Source organism: Stegodyphus dumicola, chromosome 9 (genome assembly GCF_044657685.1).
Source record: "Stegodyphus dumicola isolate Sdum_Otavi_A_Nest chromosome 9, ASM4465768v1".
NCBI classification, from domain to species: Eukaryota; Metazoa; Arthropoda; class Arachnida; order Araneae; family Eresidae; genus Stegodyphus; species Stegodyphus dumicola.
The window spans coordinates 17,393,887-17,411,479 of NC_140776.1; the positions used below are offsets into that span (position 1 = coordinate 17,393,887).

Genomic DNA, 17,593 nt, shown 5'->3' on the forward strand with positions numbered 1-17,593 from the left:
CGGGGAGGTGAACAATAATTCGTCTCCAACAGAATTTCGCGATTGGATCCCCTAACCTTCAACTTGCTCTTTAAAAGGGGAAGAATATACAAGGTATTTTCCCCTCCTTTCAGTATGCCTTTGTGCAGTAAAGGTAGCATACTCGACGAGTTTTCGAGAGGTCCAGGCTCGAGTCCCGGGGAGGGCATTGCTCATTTTTCACATTTTCCATGAGCCATGAGGTAAATAGTTTAAACGTTAATGGATGCATGGAGTTTAATCTTGCTAAAATATGCAAATTTAAATCTTTTCAAGGATTATGTTGAAGTGAAAGTTAACAATGGACTGATGCTTTATTGACAGTAAAGTTCTTGTGAATGCGCGGGAATAAATGCTTTACGATTGTAATATTTTTACGAACTGTATCCTTTTGCATAAGCATATCAACTTCTATGACACATCTTTAGAATAAACCAGATTCTGATATTACAATATTTTGATTCTGCATGGTTTATATAACAATATCGTTAATAATTTATTTTAAATATCAACTGAATAACAATCAAAAACAAAGTCCAACATTAAGAATCAGCGTAAATTTTTATTTTTATTTATTTATTTATTTATTTATTTTTTATTTACGCTGATTCTTAATGTTAGACTTTGTTTTTAGATATCTTTAATAGCCTAAACGAGCGTTACCACAGTTAGACTCTAAGTCTCAAAACAGAATTTTGCATTGAATCACTGTAAAAGGCTGAATCACTTTTCAAATTTTTGCCACCAAATATTAGCGCCCTGTATTTCTTTAAAAGAAATTAAATAAAGAAAAATGTGCATGAATGTAGTATGTTTCTTGCATTGTGAAAAAACGACAGTATCTAGAGCCATCAAATTTTGAATAACGTAATCCTCCACCCGAAAATGGGCACGTGGAAGCATGAATTTTGAATTCCGAATTTTGTTACTATCTAGTTTGCATTTTGTAAAATTTTAACAAATTTTTGATTAACAAACTGAACGATTTCATAGCAAGGAGTGGCAACACCTTACTAAAAAAAAAAAAAAAAAAAGAAAAAATATATCTCCAGCGAGCGAGACTGTCTATTGAAAGTTCTAAAGGTATGCTGTTGTTAAATAATTTGTGATATTGCAGTTGAATTGAATTTTATGTGGCTTAAGTGCGAAGAACATGTTATTTAAAAAATAAATTTTTCAGTAGCACATTTTGTTTCTAATGTATATATACTTTGCAAGTATTATTTTTATTAATCAGCAGTCTATTTGGGAATTTTAATTTTGAAAAAAATTATTTTAATAATATTTAAATTTTGCTTTTGACATAAAAATATAAAATGTTTACTATCTTTTACATAACCATCTATCAGAGTATCAAAAACATATCTTCTGGTAAAAAGCTTTAAATGCATTTACCCTGCAAAAATAATATTATATAAAAATGCGATATTTAAGCACCGCATAATTAAATGTGAGCTATAAATTTAAAATTTTTCTTTCTCTTATTCACCTTTCTTTCACAGCAAACATCCTCGTAAAGTTTTTACTTATAGTAATAAAACCAGATTTAATTAAGGAAAGCTGTGCTACAAAGTATTAAAATTTCTCTAAGGGAGTGCTTCAAGAAAGATTTTTCACCCGGCAGTTATGCATTTTTAAATAGAAACCTGCCAGTTATCTCAAGAAATATATATAATATGAAATATTTTTACGTATTGAATAGTTAAAAATGAGGGAAGTGGAAATTCATAAAAGTGCTTAAAAATTAATTACAAAGTGTCAATAAAATGTTTAGATTTTTATGTTTCTAATAATCATTAATTTAACAAACATAGTTATTTCGAATGTTTTCAGTAGGAGGTGTATAATATTATTTTGTTTTTGGTATCTGTAGTTTAATTTATTTATGGTTAATAAAGCTTCCATAATTTTAATTCTACAAATCCAGAGTGAAATGCTTACTTATATTAAGAAGAAAACCAGTATTTAGTGTTTTGAATCAAGAAAGAATTTTCATAAATAGTATTTTCTCATGGCCTTCAAAAATAACTTATAGAGTCATCAGTTTCTTTCTTTTTTTTTTTTTTTAGAAGCAGAAGGCGTTAAACATGAGCAACGCTCTCGCCGGAAATCTAACCTGGACCTCTCGAATACGCGCCGGCCCACTAGCGGCCGAGCGGTAAAGATGCTGAACACTGGTAGTTCGGTTCGAGGTTCGAATCCTGCGAACGCGCTGGTTGCAAGGGCGTTTTCGTGGTTTTACCCATGTGTAACGTGTATACGAGCCAGTTTCCCTTAGAGAGTCCTCCACGAAGGCATCCCTCCCTTTAGGCAGATATTCCTCGTGTGCTTTGCCATAATTAAATAATCCTGTCTAATCCAATCGAATACGCGCCAAGTGTGCTACCATTATACCACGAGAGCATGCTAGAAGCAGGGAGAAAACCCATTACAGACTCATGGAGGGAGGCTTACCATTTTATAAATTAAATAAAAGTATATAATCTAAGGAATGTAGTTAAAAAGTGAGTAAGTTTTCCACCAAATATGAGTCGTAGAAATTAATCCTTTCTTTCGATGGGATTTTTAATATCATTTAGATTAAATGAAAAAGAAAATACCGGTTTTAATAGAGTCTCGATTCTCCGACATAAGCTGATCAAAGGGAGTCGGATAACCAGAAAGCTTGGATAATCTGTAAAAACCAAGATTGGGTATATATCTACTGAACAAAACAAAATCTTGGATATATATATATATATATATCCATTGAACAGATCAATTGAACAAAAAAAATTGTAATGTCTGTTACAAATTTGTCGCAATGATAGTATTAATTTATTTGTTAGTCATCAAATAATTGAATATAATAATCAAATAATTAGATAGTAGATAATAGAATCAAATAATGGAATAATTTCTTTTTTCTTCTTTTTTTGGCAGCATTGTAAAAATATGTTTAAAAATTATATCACAGAAAAAATTTATCGTGATGAATGTTAAGAAAAGTCGCATGTTGTACAAAATGCAACAACTTACGTCGCAGGGGGCAATGTGTGCGGTTATATTTAATAGCATTATTGCTTTCGTTTGAAAGTAGATAGCGACAACTTCTAAACAGTATTATATACCTTAGTCAGGGCCGGTAACCAGAGCTGCTGGTGTCTAGGACCTTTCGCCGTCGCCTGTTTGTCGTCGCTCTTTCCCCGACATGACAATCCCTCAGAAGCTGATTGAACGTAGTCCATTTCCGGTCAAGTAGAAATAATAAAGGATGTTTATTATTCATATAATTTGTTTACAAATTTTTGATGTAGGGAAATTACGCATAATTGGTTGAAAATTATGTCAATATCAAATTGAACAAAATTTTCACATTTCAAAATGGATATCCTGTTACATTATCAACTCCTTAATTATGAGTTACAATGTTTATACGATGCATCAAAATTTCTTGAAATTTTAATTAGCTCAACGAAAACACTCATGCAAGCAGGAAATTACCAGATTAATTACTTTGGAAACTTGTTAGCACATTATTTTCTTAAAATTAATTAATATATAATTAGCTATACAAGTAAGTTAACTTTTAAAGTCATGCGCATTTCGTATAAAATAGTATACAAAAAAATTCATATGTTATTCAGAAGATTTTTAATTCTAGGTAATATTTTAGGTTCTAGGTAATATTTTGGTAATTCTAGAAAATATATTTAACTGGGAAAACCTTTTTATTTTAAAAATGTAAGCTAGCCAGGGATATACAATGGGTAAACAAAAATATTAAACTAAATAAACTTGATATAATATGGCAAGCTGTAATATAGGCATATAAAGAAGAATATGTCTTGATGGCAAAATGGCGACTTCGAAACGGTGGCGGTGAATAGTCCGATTTCCAGCTGCTGGGCTTGTTCTAGCATACCACATTTTAATGTTTATAAATGTTTTATTCACATCATTCGAAAGCTTTAAATGAACCTTTAATTCTACATTTACGATGCCCTGGCTGTTTATCTAAGAGTTAAAAAAATTATTTCGAAACAATAATCTTTGCTGAGGTGGGTTCAATTTTACCACCAACACATCTATTCTACATCTAGTATTCTTTTAACGCATTCCTGCAGTTTCTAAAAGAATAAATATTTAGACACCGGATTGTTAACTTTAAGTAAAAAAAAACTAAAACAAATTTCATTGCTAAACTATCAGTTATTACATCCTGATTTTGCTAAGTTTTATAAATAATATTTAATGACTGAAGTTATTGATTTAAATATACATCTAGAATAAATGGACATATCAGATAATCAGGACGCTTTTGTCTAAGTAATTCAGAACGGGTATTTCAGGGAGGTGGAACACATTTTCAGATTCTACAGATATAAAATTCAACTGTTAGTTTTTTGCCATTCTTGATAAGATTCTTGAATTACATAAAATGCAAACAATGGCGCAGCCTTCGCGTTGCCTTCGCTTCAATAAATCTACCAGGTGCCTAAATGCCAAAGTTTGGTAGAAAGTTAATTAATTCTTAAAGCGATTTCTGAATGAAAATGACTGAATTAGTTGCATGTGGATATCTGAGGGTTCCCTTTCGTGTGAATTTCTGAACGAACTCCTTAAGGAAGAGATTTTCTAAAACAGTTCTCGTATACCTTGTCAAAAATCTTGATTTATGGCTCTCATTCAATTAATTTAAAAGACTGCTTCAGCTTCATTTCCGCGACAAATGTGCACTGAGTCAACATCAGACGACAAAAGAAATTATTAATAGCTAATTTTACCGCCAGATAGTCCAATATGTTACAGAGATATGGATACTGATATGTGTCGATATGGTACAGATGCTAAAAAATGTTTCCAGTGAATAAGTAGTGAGATTATTTCATAAGGTATTTTCTCCCTCCTTTCTGCATACCTTCGTGGTTAACGGTAGCACACTCGGCGCGTGTTTAGTATGTAAGCACGTAAACACATGTATTTGAGACGCATGATTTGAGCAGCACTGACACCAATTTAAAACTTTGGAGCATTACTATTAGCCTTTCTCATCTTTGCTTCAATTACAGGTGAATCATGCACGGGCTTACTTTTTCTCTGTCAGAGTTTTTGTATATTTTCAAATTTACTGTTATGTTGTATTTCCTAAGTAAAAGAGTGGAAATAGTCTGCCTGTCTGATGCATCACTCGAAAAATTTCTTCCTTCAAGTATTTGACATACGAACTATCTTTAGCTGTATCTTTCCAAAGTATCCTTACCCTTAAAATTACGCTTACGATGAATTTATCATTAATGTGTTTTGGCAAGTGTAGAAAAATAAAATCCCTGGCCTTACAAACGAGTAATATATTTGACAAGAATAGAATTTTCTGTGAGGTTTAATATATCTGAAACAGCTGATCTTTCACATCCCTATCCTCTCTAACTCTAGAATCATTTTATCAAGAGATATACTGCGCCCCCCCCCAAAAAAAAGAGGACAGTTCTATATCTTTCGTTATACTGGGCCGATTGACGAAAATCAACTTACATTTTTCATGTCTTGAAATCGTGACTTAGGATATGTAATAGATTTATATATAGCATTGTTCTAATATAGGTATTTAGACACAAAATCGGACTTTTCTGAAATGACATGCCAATGTTTTTCCATATTTCGATTCTACGACTCAAATTATGCCAAACTGCCACGTTTTGTAAAAATCGAAAATTAGCTCTCAAACCTTTAGCTCTTCCATGTTCATTGGATTGAATATATATTTATCAATATCTCTTTTTTTATTAAACTTATTTGATTGTTTCTTTCATATTTCGAAATTTAGGTTCATTCCAAATACAATTCGACCATTTCTTATGATTTATTTTTAAATAATTTTTATAAATGTTTCGAAAACATTTTGAATTATAACCCATAAACTTTTTGCCATCATCTTAAAGTACATGTATTTCTAAGCATACCTGCAAAATTTACAGTTTTTTATTCAAAATTTCTTAAGATATACGTGAAATTTTATCGACCGAAGACATCACCGAAGAAATGCTACTGTATGTTTTCCGAATATGTCGGTTTTAAGATTCGCTACACTATTTTATTTAATCATCTTTTGCACACTGAAATTATTATTTGGTACTTTGTACAGTTTTTCTATCGACCTGCAATTTAAATAATACCTGAATATTTGGTTTTAGTTACATATGCTTTTTATCATGCTGAATATAATGCTGATCGTGCTGAAGATAAGGGTTAACTGGAAGCGTAACATATAAAATACTTTCAATAACATTTTGCGTTCAAGTGGTTTGGTTTCGTTTAGTTGATTATGGCAAAGCACACAAGGGGAGGGATGCCTTTGTGGAGGACTTTCTAAGAGAAACTGACTCGTAATACACGTTACGTATGGGGAAAACTACAAAAATGCTCATGCAACCAGCCCTGAAATCGATCCCAGGTCAGAAATACCAGTGTTCAGCGATTTGACCGCTCGGCCACTGGTAGGCCGTTTCATTCAAGAGAATACTTCCGAAATACACAATACATATGTTTTAAAACTGCAATTATTTTAAGATATATAGGAAACCCCACTTCGTCATTTCTTAAGATATTTCTGCACAGCAAGATAATTCAAAGGAAGACGTATCAAAGAAAAATCTCAATATCCTTCTTCTAAGCATTTAAAGCTAATACAGTAAAGTTCAAAATTTATTTTCAAAGGAAGTTAGGTTCATTTGCTGCGAATTTCGAACAATGGCAATATGTGCTGAAACTACCATTAATCTAAAGCTGGAACAATTTAGTCTAGCTAGGCTTTCGAAATAAATTTAGAGTCTGGAGGTAAAGGTAATCGAATAGTCTTACGAACGTTAATTCATTAAGTTTGCTTGGCGCTTCCTTATTAGCTTAAAAAAGCGATAGATCTCTCTGTGGACTGTTTTCGAACGGTACTTAAATGGATTAAAGAAGGTAGAAGGTACCTGAAGTGCATTATTCTGAGAAAACTGTTTAATCCTGAAAAATTCGAAGAAAACTGAAATAAGATGCAATAAATGTGTGAGCTTAATTGCTAATACATTTAATGTTGTATTAATAATTATAATAAAAATGTACATGAAGATCATATTACCGGTTGCATCTGATTTGAGATTATTTTATATGTTTTTAAGTTACTTAATCCTCAATAAAGACTGAAATATAAAATATGATCTGGGAATTCAGCAACTAAACGGGGATTAATAAATTTTGAAAACAGTTTTTTTTTTTTTTTTTTAAATACAAGGGCTGATTGATGTGAGTTTATTGACTAATAAAAATTTCTTGAGTTTTATCTTATAAGGTATTTCTCCCACTTCCCTAGCGTGCCTTCGTAGTGTAACGGTAGCACGCTGGGCCGGTATTCTAGAGGTCCGTGGTTCGATTCCCGGCGAAGGCGGTTGTTAATTTTTCATCTCTCTGGCTTCCAAAACAATCCCAATTACTCTACAATCTGCCTAAGGGGACTTATACCTTCACGAAGAACATTTTAAAAAAGCATTCTTATATATGTGTAATACAAAAGTGAGGTCCATGAAATTATAAATATTTAGCTGGTTTTTCATCAAAGCATTTGCATATAATCTTCAAATCAGGCAAAGCTCATTTATATATTTCGAAAGAAGTTCTTAAAGATATTCTTTCGAATGTCCACTCTTACGGTCAAATTTTACACTATTCCCGGAGAAGGCATGGATATTTGTAAATGTATAGTGTCCGTACGGCATGGGGGCACTCCAAGTGTGCGACGAGCCAAAAGTCCTCTCGAGAGGTTTATGGTAGAGGAATAAGAGTATAAGAGACCTTCGGACCCGCCCCTTCCCGTGATGCTGTCCATCAAAACTGGAGGGGAAGACTGAGCTAAATCGCAGTGCCAATTGTAAGGTTCTCAAGGCTGTTGCCAACACAGGGTAATCTTGCGCTTCTGTCCACGAGGAATTTCATGGGCATGGGCTGGCTGTAGGTAGGACAAGTGAGCATCAGTGAACAACAAAAACTAAATTTATAGAAATTCGTGGCAGAATTTGGTGTTTATTCCTTCATATATAATAAATACATAAGAAGACGAGAAAACATATCTTCATTCCAAAAGAAAAATAACTAGATCTTTTACGGTGAGCATGAAAGAGACTGGAAATTCCTTTGAAAGTATTGTGCATTCTTTACCAAATGCCTTTTGCTTCAGATATCATACATCTCCTATTAGCAATGGGATAGAAAAAATACATGTTCCAAGTAAAAGTTACTTTTTATCAGTCCTTGTGATCCCTCAATAGTCTTCGCTTGCCTCATTTATTTTTGCTTACATGTATTAAAGGTTTGGTTATAAAATACATCTGATTTTAAAAGCAAATTGTTTCTATATCCTCTTCTGCTTTAATACAGATTTAATGAAACAATGGTTTCTTAATGTTATTCACAACCCCTCAAAAAAAAACTCCTATTTGTTTACTTAAATGTAAGATAGTATAAAATTCAGTTGTTTTAAGTGTATTGAACCCATTGATTTTTCTGTATTATTCTAGTCTTTCTCTTTCTCATTGAAAATTTAAGACATGCAGAATTTCAACAAATTGAGAACAAATTCAAATTGCCGTTTCTTAGAAAAATTCCTGGAGAAAACTATTAAATGAGCAATCAGCGACAATTGGCAAAAACATCAACTTACCGAAAAAAAATTCACAGAACGTGCCAAAAATAAATACGAGACGGGCTAATAGTATTACCTAATTTAAACTACGCATCTCACATGTGAAGTTATGTGTAAAAAATATGTATAACAAATCCTTAGTCGTAAAGTCAGATTTTTCATTTAACAGCAGACGGGCAGATATGTATAATTTGACATATTAAATAAAATTAAGTTGTTCGTGTTTTTATGCTTTATTTAATTTAAATATGAAATTTGTTTCTAACAATTGATTTCGAAAATTAAGTTATGTGTTTGGATATTTGTGAATTTATGCTATTTCTTGGATCTTATTTTTCCTCTATCAGTTTACAGATGATTGTCACGTGTTTGTTAATACTTGTAAATTCATGCTATTTCTTGCATCTTATTTATCTTCTAGCAATTTAGAAATTATTGTCACATGTTTGCGAATTCATGCAATTTCTTCAATCCTATTTTGCCTCTAGCAGTATATAAATGATTGCTAAACGCTAATGATATATATTCTGATGACATCGGAAATCACGCGTCTAATGTAAACAAACAAGCTAATGTAAACAAACAAAGCAGATGACCTCCCAGATCACGTCACTTATGCATAGCTAATAAAAACAAACTCACCCCTCTTCTTCCTCTGCGCCTGAGGAGTATATCTCATTTACTGGATGAATGTTTCTACTCTGTTAGAAGAAGGGAAGAGTATCTCTTAATATTTCGTAATATATGTTCGCTCGTTCCAGAACAGAAAAGTCATGCGTTTAAGCTTTCCTATGCTTTTGTAGCTCAATGTTCGATTTATTTTTCTTACAGAAGTACCTGATCCTCCTTCTGAAATTCTGGCTACAGATGTCAATAGTCGTGGAGTAGTATTAAGTTGGAGCGTACCTTACACTGGCAACAGTCCAATTACAAAATACATTCTACATTGGAAGTCTGCATCCGGTAAGAGCTCTTGTCAATTACATTATCAACATTTCAATTCTTGTTAACCGCAAAATGTTCAAAATGGGACTCGAAAGGTTCGAAATTACTGTTGCAAATGGAGAACAAATAAGAGCTTTATTTTTCACAAATGTTTCAAACTGATACGAGATAAGTTTTCTAATTTAGATTTTTCATTTGAGAAAATGTAAGTAAGGGTTGGAAATTCCGGTATTTCGTAAAAGTAAAACCTTCTAAATTACGTGAAATTGATTGACTAGTCATTTAATTATGGAGAATGTATATTTTAAATCTATCCTTCATGTTAAATTATCCTTAAATAAATATACTTTTGAAGCTTTTAAAATATTCCTGTCACAGAATTCTGTAGTTATTTTAAGAAATTGCTACTTCCTTATTATAGCGGCCCCCGAAATGAAACTGCTAATAGGCCGCGTTATCTCGCATCGTGTTCTTATATTAGCGTCGTATTTCATTTTAGCTAAGAATCTCGATTTCGAACTAGTTTACTAAAAAATTTTTTTTTTTTTTTTTTTTTTTTTTTTTTTTTAAATATGCCTGTAACAATCTTTAATGGTGATTAGCGATCGGGATGGTGTTTAATGTGGAGAAATTTTATGAAATTTTGTTCATTATAATTTTGCATTAAATAAAAGTAAATACAAGATGATATAAAAGTAATCACTGAATGAATTACAGGAGCAACGTGGTCAGCAGAGGCAAGAAAAATGGATATACCAGGATCTAACACTACTGTACAAATAACAGGGTTGCAGCCAATGACGACTTACCATTTCAAACTTCAAGCTGAAAATGCCTTAGGAAGAAGTTCATTTGGAGAAGTCGTAACAATTACAACAGAGGAAGAAGGTTACTCATTTTTTGAAACTTTAATTGTTTCATGTTTAATACAAGTTAGTTATTAGGTACTTATGTATTAACGCAGCCTCCTTAGTAGAAATCGCCAAATTTTTAAAATGCGCCAAATTTTGGCAACCATGCGCTAATCCTTCTTCCGGCAACCATGCTTGTAACAATCCTTCATTCAAGCAATGTCGCTATTTTCGTATGCATTATTTTGTTTTTTCTAACAGTTATTATAAACAAATTACGTGATTTTTGCCTTAAACATAATTTTAAAATATGAGCTTATGGAATTTGCAACCAATGAAAGAAACTGCTATAAAACTTTTGCAAGAATGCCTGATTTTGCTGAAAGTTTTCTAAAGGGAACAGCAATGAAAGGCGTTTCCTTCATGACGGCTATAGTCCAGAATTGCAGGATACATAAGATAACTAACCGATTTTTTTCAGTTACTTATCTTCCATAATAATGTCTTTTAATTGGAATATTATGTAAAACTGGAACAAATATTTTATCAATTTATTATTTTGGATAATATTTTGTCTTATTGCTAGCTTTACAGCACATTTATACAATACCAGTAATTGCTAATATTATGCTCATACCTGGGCCTTTACTCTGTAATGTTACTCCAGTACTTTATCTATGTTAAAATGTCGAGGAACCTAGTGAATTATCATTGAGTTCAAGTATATATGACAGAGTCTTGCGAAGGTTTAAAATACCTTTTTATTTTATCCAAAGAAATAATAACAGGTGGCCCCTTCTCGGGCTTACAGAAAAGCCTCCACTTGGGCTTTTAAATCAGGATAAGGAAATATGAAACCAATCTAATACCAAACTAAATAGACTAGCCAAAGCTAGACACAAATACCTAACGTAGTTGGCCCTTATATTAAAGTAGTCGTCGATTATCAAGAAGCAAGTACACTATGGCCGAACGCAGTAGATTCAAGAACTAAATAACCAGAAAGCAAACACGTGCTACTAAGTATTCTTAAGCACTCTCTCTAATTGAACTTTCCTTAAATATTCCTTCTAACTCATTTGCATAAAATGCGATGCTAAAAACTCAAATCTGGTAGGAAATAGTAGATGGGAAACGAGAATAGACAGTAAAGCATGTTTAAACTTTAAAATAACTGTTAGAAACATAAAGTTATAAGGTATTTCTCCCACTTTCCTACCGTCCTTCGTGGTGTAGTGGTTCTGTACGCTGGGCCGGTATTTCAGAGGTCCGTGGTTCGATTCCCGGCGAAGGCGTTGCTAATTTTTCATCTTTTCTGTCTCTAAAAAAATCCTAATGACTCTACAAAGTGGCCTCTGCAACTTAAATATCTTCCCTTTTATCCCAACTAAATAGAGAAGCTGTTCACAGTACTAATGATTTACCCTTTAACCATGTAAAGAATGACTGACTGTAGCAAAAGGAGAGCTTAAAAATTTATATGGAAATAAACTAAATTTATCTTGGGAATAAGCATTTTTAACTTAATGTTGCATAGGTGCATAGCCTCCTAAATTAAAAAAGAATCAAAAGTACTAAGATGAGACTAACCAACACAAAGAAGCTAGTACATTAGTTAACAGAGAAAAGAAAAAGCTTAAATTAACGAAATATAAAAAAACATAAAAACCAAAAATTACAAAAGCAAACCAATCTTGAATAAGTATTTTAAGAAGTACGTTACTAGATATTATATAGCGCTGAAAAATTATAATTTATAAAATTCTAGTTACGTAAAATAAAAAAGGAAATATTAAGGAAAGTAAAAGCTTTTAGAAATAGGAAACACTTTCAGTTAAAAAACAAACTATAATATCTTAAAAGATACAGAATGTATCGAAATATTCGAGCCATTGCTTTAAAGATAAAAACATTTCTCGCAATGATAATGTTAAAGAAAAAACTAAATGTTGGTTAACTATACTTTTTAACGCTTTTGAGTAAATTACAACTAGTCAGTTTCCTACCATTGAGAGGAGCTTATTTCGAAGACAAAGAAAACTATTTCCGTCTAATGTACACAGTAACTCATATAAATAAAAAAAAAAAAAAAAAAGAAAGAGCGTTCTGGTTCTCCTTTTAATCTTTTTTTTTTTTTTTTTTTCCTCCTACATCTAGTTAGTGGCTTTCTCCGATATCTCCAGGTCACTAAATACTGTACCAAGTTTTAGCTCTCAGACCATTCGTTGTACTACAAAATCTTTAACTATATTTTTTTTCAAATGTTCCTAGCAATAAAATGTTTTATTTTTGTCCTTTTTATTATAAAAGACTCTTTTCAATCATTTGTTATTACTGTTTTAATGTGGCTCTTGGCTTTAAAAACCTACGATTTTTTTGTTTTCTTTTTCTTTTCTTTTTTAAAAATATTTGTATTAACATAAAATTTTAATTATTGCCATTACCCTGGTCACTCCATTACTCTCGTCAAGCTTCTTTTCCGTCTTATTTCATGTTTATTAATTTCTTTGCGTGTTTTTAAGGTATCACGTTTCATCCTCATAATTTATTGTTAGTATTAAAGAGAAATTTTGATGCTGATGAAATCTTTCAAACTCGTAACTTAACGACAGTAAAAAAAATTACAGCACATGGTATAGTATGATTTTTGGTCCTTTAATGAAACCTTAAACAATCTTACATACATATGTACATAAGATAGGCTAAAGGCTTAAATCCAGTTCCATAACTTAAACATCTGAAACTCAATAGCTCCATCGAACTTTCTAAAATTCAAATAATACTGCGTACGTAGTTCGAATACTAAAAGAAAAAAAAAAATTAAATTATAAATTTTTACCTGGTCACTTGTCCAGAAGGGCCTCTCCATCCGGACACGTGACTGAATAGATAGACTTGTAACGACACTTGTGGCAATATCAACAAATATTTATCAATAGATACATTTTCTCATTTAATGCAAGTTTTATGAAGTTGGTATTATTTTGAATTTTATGATAGTTGCTCCTTTTCTGTATATATAAAATATATTTAGCTTTCTTTTAAACTCTGACTTAAATTTAGCTTTCTTTTAAAATTTTAATTTAAATTTCAAATTGTTTTTGTGATTTTATTTTAGTTTATGTATCATTTAGTGTTTTCTTACTGTACTTATTGATTTTATGAGTTACTGTGTAGGTGTGGTGTATTTAATTATGGCAAAGCACACGAGGGCTATCTGCCTAAGGGGAGGGATGCCTTTCGTAGAGGACTTTCTAAGGGAAACAGGCTCGTATACACGTTACACATGGGGAAAACCACGAAAACGCCCATGCAGCCCGCCCGTTCGCGGGATTCGAACCTCGGTCCGAACTACCAGTGTTCAGCGACTTTACCGCTCGGCTGCTGGTGGGCTCGAGTTACTGTGTAGAGACATTAGGATTTTTTGGAAGCCAGAGAGCTGAAAAATTAGCAACCACCTTCGCCGGGAATCGAACCACGGACCTCTGGAATACCGGCGTAGCGTGCTACCGATACACCACGAAGGCACGCTAGGGAAGTGGAGAAATACCTTATAATTGAAATTTCAAAATTTTCTAGATCTAATAACAGGTAAAATAATAAGTAGACCGACAGTGTACCATGGTATAGCTGAAAAATGCAATATTTAATGCATTACGATAATTAAATAATCGATGAAATTTTATTTTAAATACTAATACAAAATTGTTTATACTTATAAAGAAGCTATTAATGGAAAACTTCAAGAGGGTTTGCGAAAACCTTCCCTTTGTTAAAGTCCTATTTGGAGTGCAGGATTTACGAATTAGCTGCCCAACGTATATTACGCACAAGCAGCTAATATTTACACGTAAGTCCTGAGGTAAATCCCCACATTCCTGGGGGCCCCAAAAATTATAATATAGCATTAAAATATAGTATAATAGACTTATAAAGCAGCCCATATCTCAAATAACTTAGGGCCTTATCAAGTCTAAGGCCCTGCTTACTTAAAGAGCGCAGAATGCTGTTGGAGCAACTGATACGTAACAAAAACCAAGTATAAAATTGTATAAAATTGTATAAAATTGAAATAACAGAAATGAAATCAAGAATAATAAGAAGAACTGGATTGAATCAAAAAAAGGAAACTTTTAAAGAATTGTATTTTCTAGGTCTAATTATGTTTTACATTTTAAGATAATGACTTACGAAATATTTTATTTTTTAAAACTCAAATTGGAGATTAATATTAAAATACTATTATGAAAGAGATTAAAACATACCATGAAAAAAAATTCATAAAAAGGTGAAAAAAATTTAGGCTGATCTTTAGAATATGGTAACTGGTAGTTTGGCGACATTTTGGAGGCGATAAAGGTTACTACCTGGGACATTGGTAATAATGTGAGCAGTACTCAGTTCCGATTACGCATTATTTTGTGTGAGGGAAATGAGAGATCATGGGATATGTCATGTGATATTAATGGACGAATTACGGTTCTTTAATCGGAAAAGGGGGGAAATCGGGAAAAAGTCTGGAAATTTTGTATTTGGCTTTATTCTGTGTTGTGTGAAACAGTGTTCGTTAATTTTTGGATCCCATGGCCCTAACTAAAGTGAATTCGAAATGGGTATTTAGTGGGATTGAAAGGGGTAGTAATAAGTGTTTCTTTAAGGTTGTGCGAGATAGAAGTAAAGTTGTTTTATTAAGTTATTTATTTTACCTGGTACCTTGCTGTGAACTATAAGTATGATTTTAAAGATCCTGAAACAGGCGCACATACGCTTGCTTTTTATTTAGCTGAGGAAAAAAGAAAAGTTTATCGGACACGTAATCAAGATTCTGAAGAAGATTAGGTAAGTTAGTATTTTTAATTATTTGAGGATATTATTTTTATGCATTGTTCTGAATGTAAGGTGGAAGTAAATTAATTTGGTATTATTGGGAAAATTGTTATTAGCAATGATTTAGTTTAAAGTAATTAGGATTGTAAGCTAATTTTTATTAATTTAATGTATGTGCTTATTTATATTTTAAGTAATGTTTTTGAATTTAATTATATTTTAATTAAATGATAGTTATTTTGTGAATTTTATGTTTGTAGGAATTTAGTATACGTTTTAGTTGAAGTAAACGTGCATGGAAGTAATTTAAATATTTGACACTAAGTATTTGTAATGTTTGCGGTATGAATTCATTGGTGACGTTTATAATATAATAGATAATTTAGAGGTAAAAGTTTTTGGATATTTTATTTATTTTATACGTGGAAATGTTCATATTTGGAAAGGGTATATACTTTTTCGTTATTAGGTAATTTCATATATGTTCTTTTTAACGGGTTTAAAGATTCAGAAAATTGTCATGCATTTTCGTGAAATTTTTCTAATTTATGAGAAAAAAGCAGTGTACATGGATATAGTGAAGAGTGTGCGCAATGCCATTTTTGTGCAATTCTGGGATTTTTTTTAAGTAAAACTAAGTCGACGTGTACATGGTTTAGTGATATTTTAATTAAATGATAGTTATTTTGTGAATTTTATGTTTGTAGTAATTTGGTATACGTTTTAGTTGAAGTAAACGTGCATGGAAATAATTTAAATATTTGACGCTAAGTATTTGTAAAGCTTGCGGTATGAATTCGTTGGTGACGTTTATAATATAATAGATGATTTAGAGGTAAAAGTTTTTGGATATTTTATTTATTTTATATGTGTAAATGTTCATATTTGGAAAGGGTATATACTTTTTCGCGATCAGGTAATTTCAAATATGTTCTTTTTACCGGGTTTAAAGATTCAGAAAATTGTCATGTATTTTCGTGAAATTTTTCTAATTTATGAGAAAAAAGCAGTGTACATGGATATAGTGAAAAGTGTGCTCAATGCCATTTTTGTGTAATTCTGGGATGTTTTTTAAAGTAAAAATAAGTCGACGTGTACATGGTTTATGTGTATGTGTTATTTTGAAAAACGCGTAAGGAGTATGGTATTGTGCACTTTTTCCCAATTTTGCAGTGAATATTTGTCATGATTAAGCAGTTTTGTTAGATAAAATTTCTAGCATAAGTGTAATTCGGCTAGTAGATTGTTGGAAGAAGTGTTCAGTAAATAAAAAGAAAAGAAACATGTCTTTACTTCGTGAAGACAAAATGGCGGCGGGAAAAAAAAATAGAGGGTTGCTGTAAGAGAGTTGGTCGCCAAATTTTCGCCAAAAAATCGCCAAGTTACCATAATCTAAAGATCAACCAAAATTTAAATGTATCCAAACACGTGCAAATGTAATCATATACTAATAGAACATAATATAATAATACCACATGACTTAATGTGCAAACTTAGGAAACAATGCTGCAAAATGTAGCAAAATTAAATTAATGAAGTTAAAATAAATAAGTAATGAAGTTATTATGAAAAATATAAACTAACCGGGATACGTAATTAATTAATCTTCAGCATCTGTGAAATATTAATTAAAATATGAAATTTTAAATACTGGAGGAAATGCTTAATGGAAAACTTAGATTTAAAATGTAGTCAAAAATGTTCACCAACCTCTCAGCTTTACCTATAAAAATATATAAATATTGTTATTTATATATATAATTATAAAACAATTTTTTGAAAACAAAACACAAACATGTCTAGTTAATTTCGCACATTAATCTGCAAAAATATTATCATTAAAGACATAAAGTAAGAAATTTAGAACTAATATTTCGCAAAAACCAGAAATTAAAATTCATAATTAACAAATTTCAAATAGTCATAGAAATGCAACAATAAACTTTAAAATATTAAAATTAAAACATTTCAAACAAGGAAAACCTCTCTTCAAAAATTATGAAATTTAAAGAAAAAAGAACACAAACAGAAGAGGAATTCAATCAATCTCAATATCATTTCATCAGGGGGAGAAACATTGAAATTAATTGAAATCTCTCTTCTGCAAAAATCCTTGCTTTTCTGTATCCATAATTAGCCGATGAACAATTTCAATGTATTTAAATTATAATTAATTCAAGTCAAACTCGTCGAATCCATCTACGAAGAGAGTTTACCCCTCGGTTACCCATCGGTTAACGGATGAAAGTGTCTGACCTCCTCGAGCATATGTGGTGCCAGAATATTTGCA

At 31.5% G+C, this 17,593-nt stretch overlaps 1 protein-coding gene across 3 annotated transcripts in view; it reads left to right on the plus strand.

Annotated features, from left to right (window-relative positions):
• LOC118193355 (cell adhesion molecule Dscam1-like) overlaps positions 1–17,593 on the plus strand; it is a 978,906-nt gene that overhangs the window by 775,589 nt on the left and 185,724 nt on the right. For all 3 annotated transcript variants that reach the window (XM_085823255.1, XM_085823256.1, XM_085823257.1), the window contains exons 14-15: positions 9,512–9,643; positions 10,343–10,513. In XM_085823255.1, the coding sequence (XP_085679381.1) occupies positions 9,512–9,643; positions 10,343–10,513 (303 nt within the window). The remainder of the gene's footprint in view (positions 1–9,511; positions 9,644–10,342; positions 10,514–17,593) is intronic.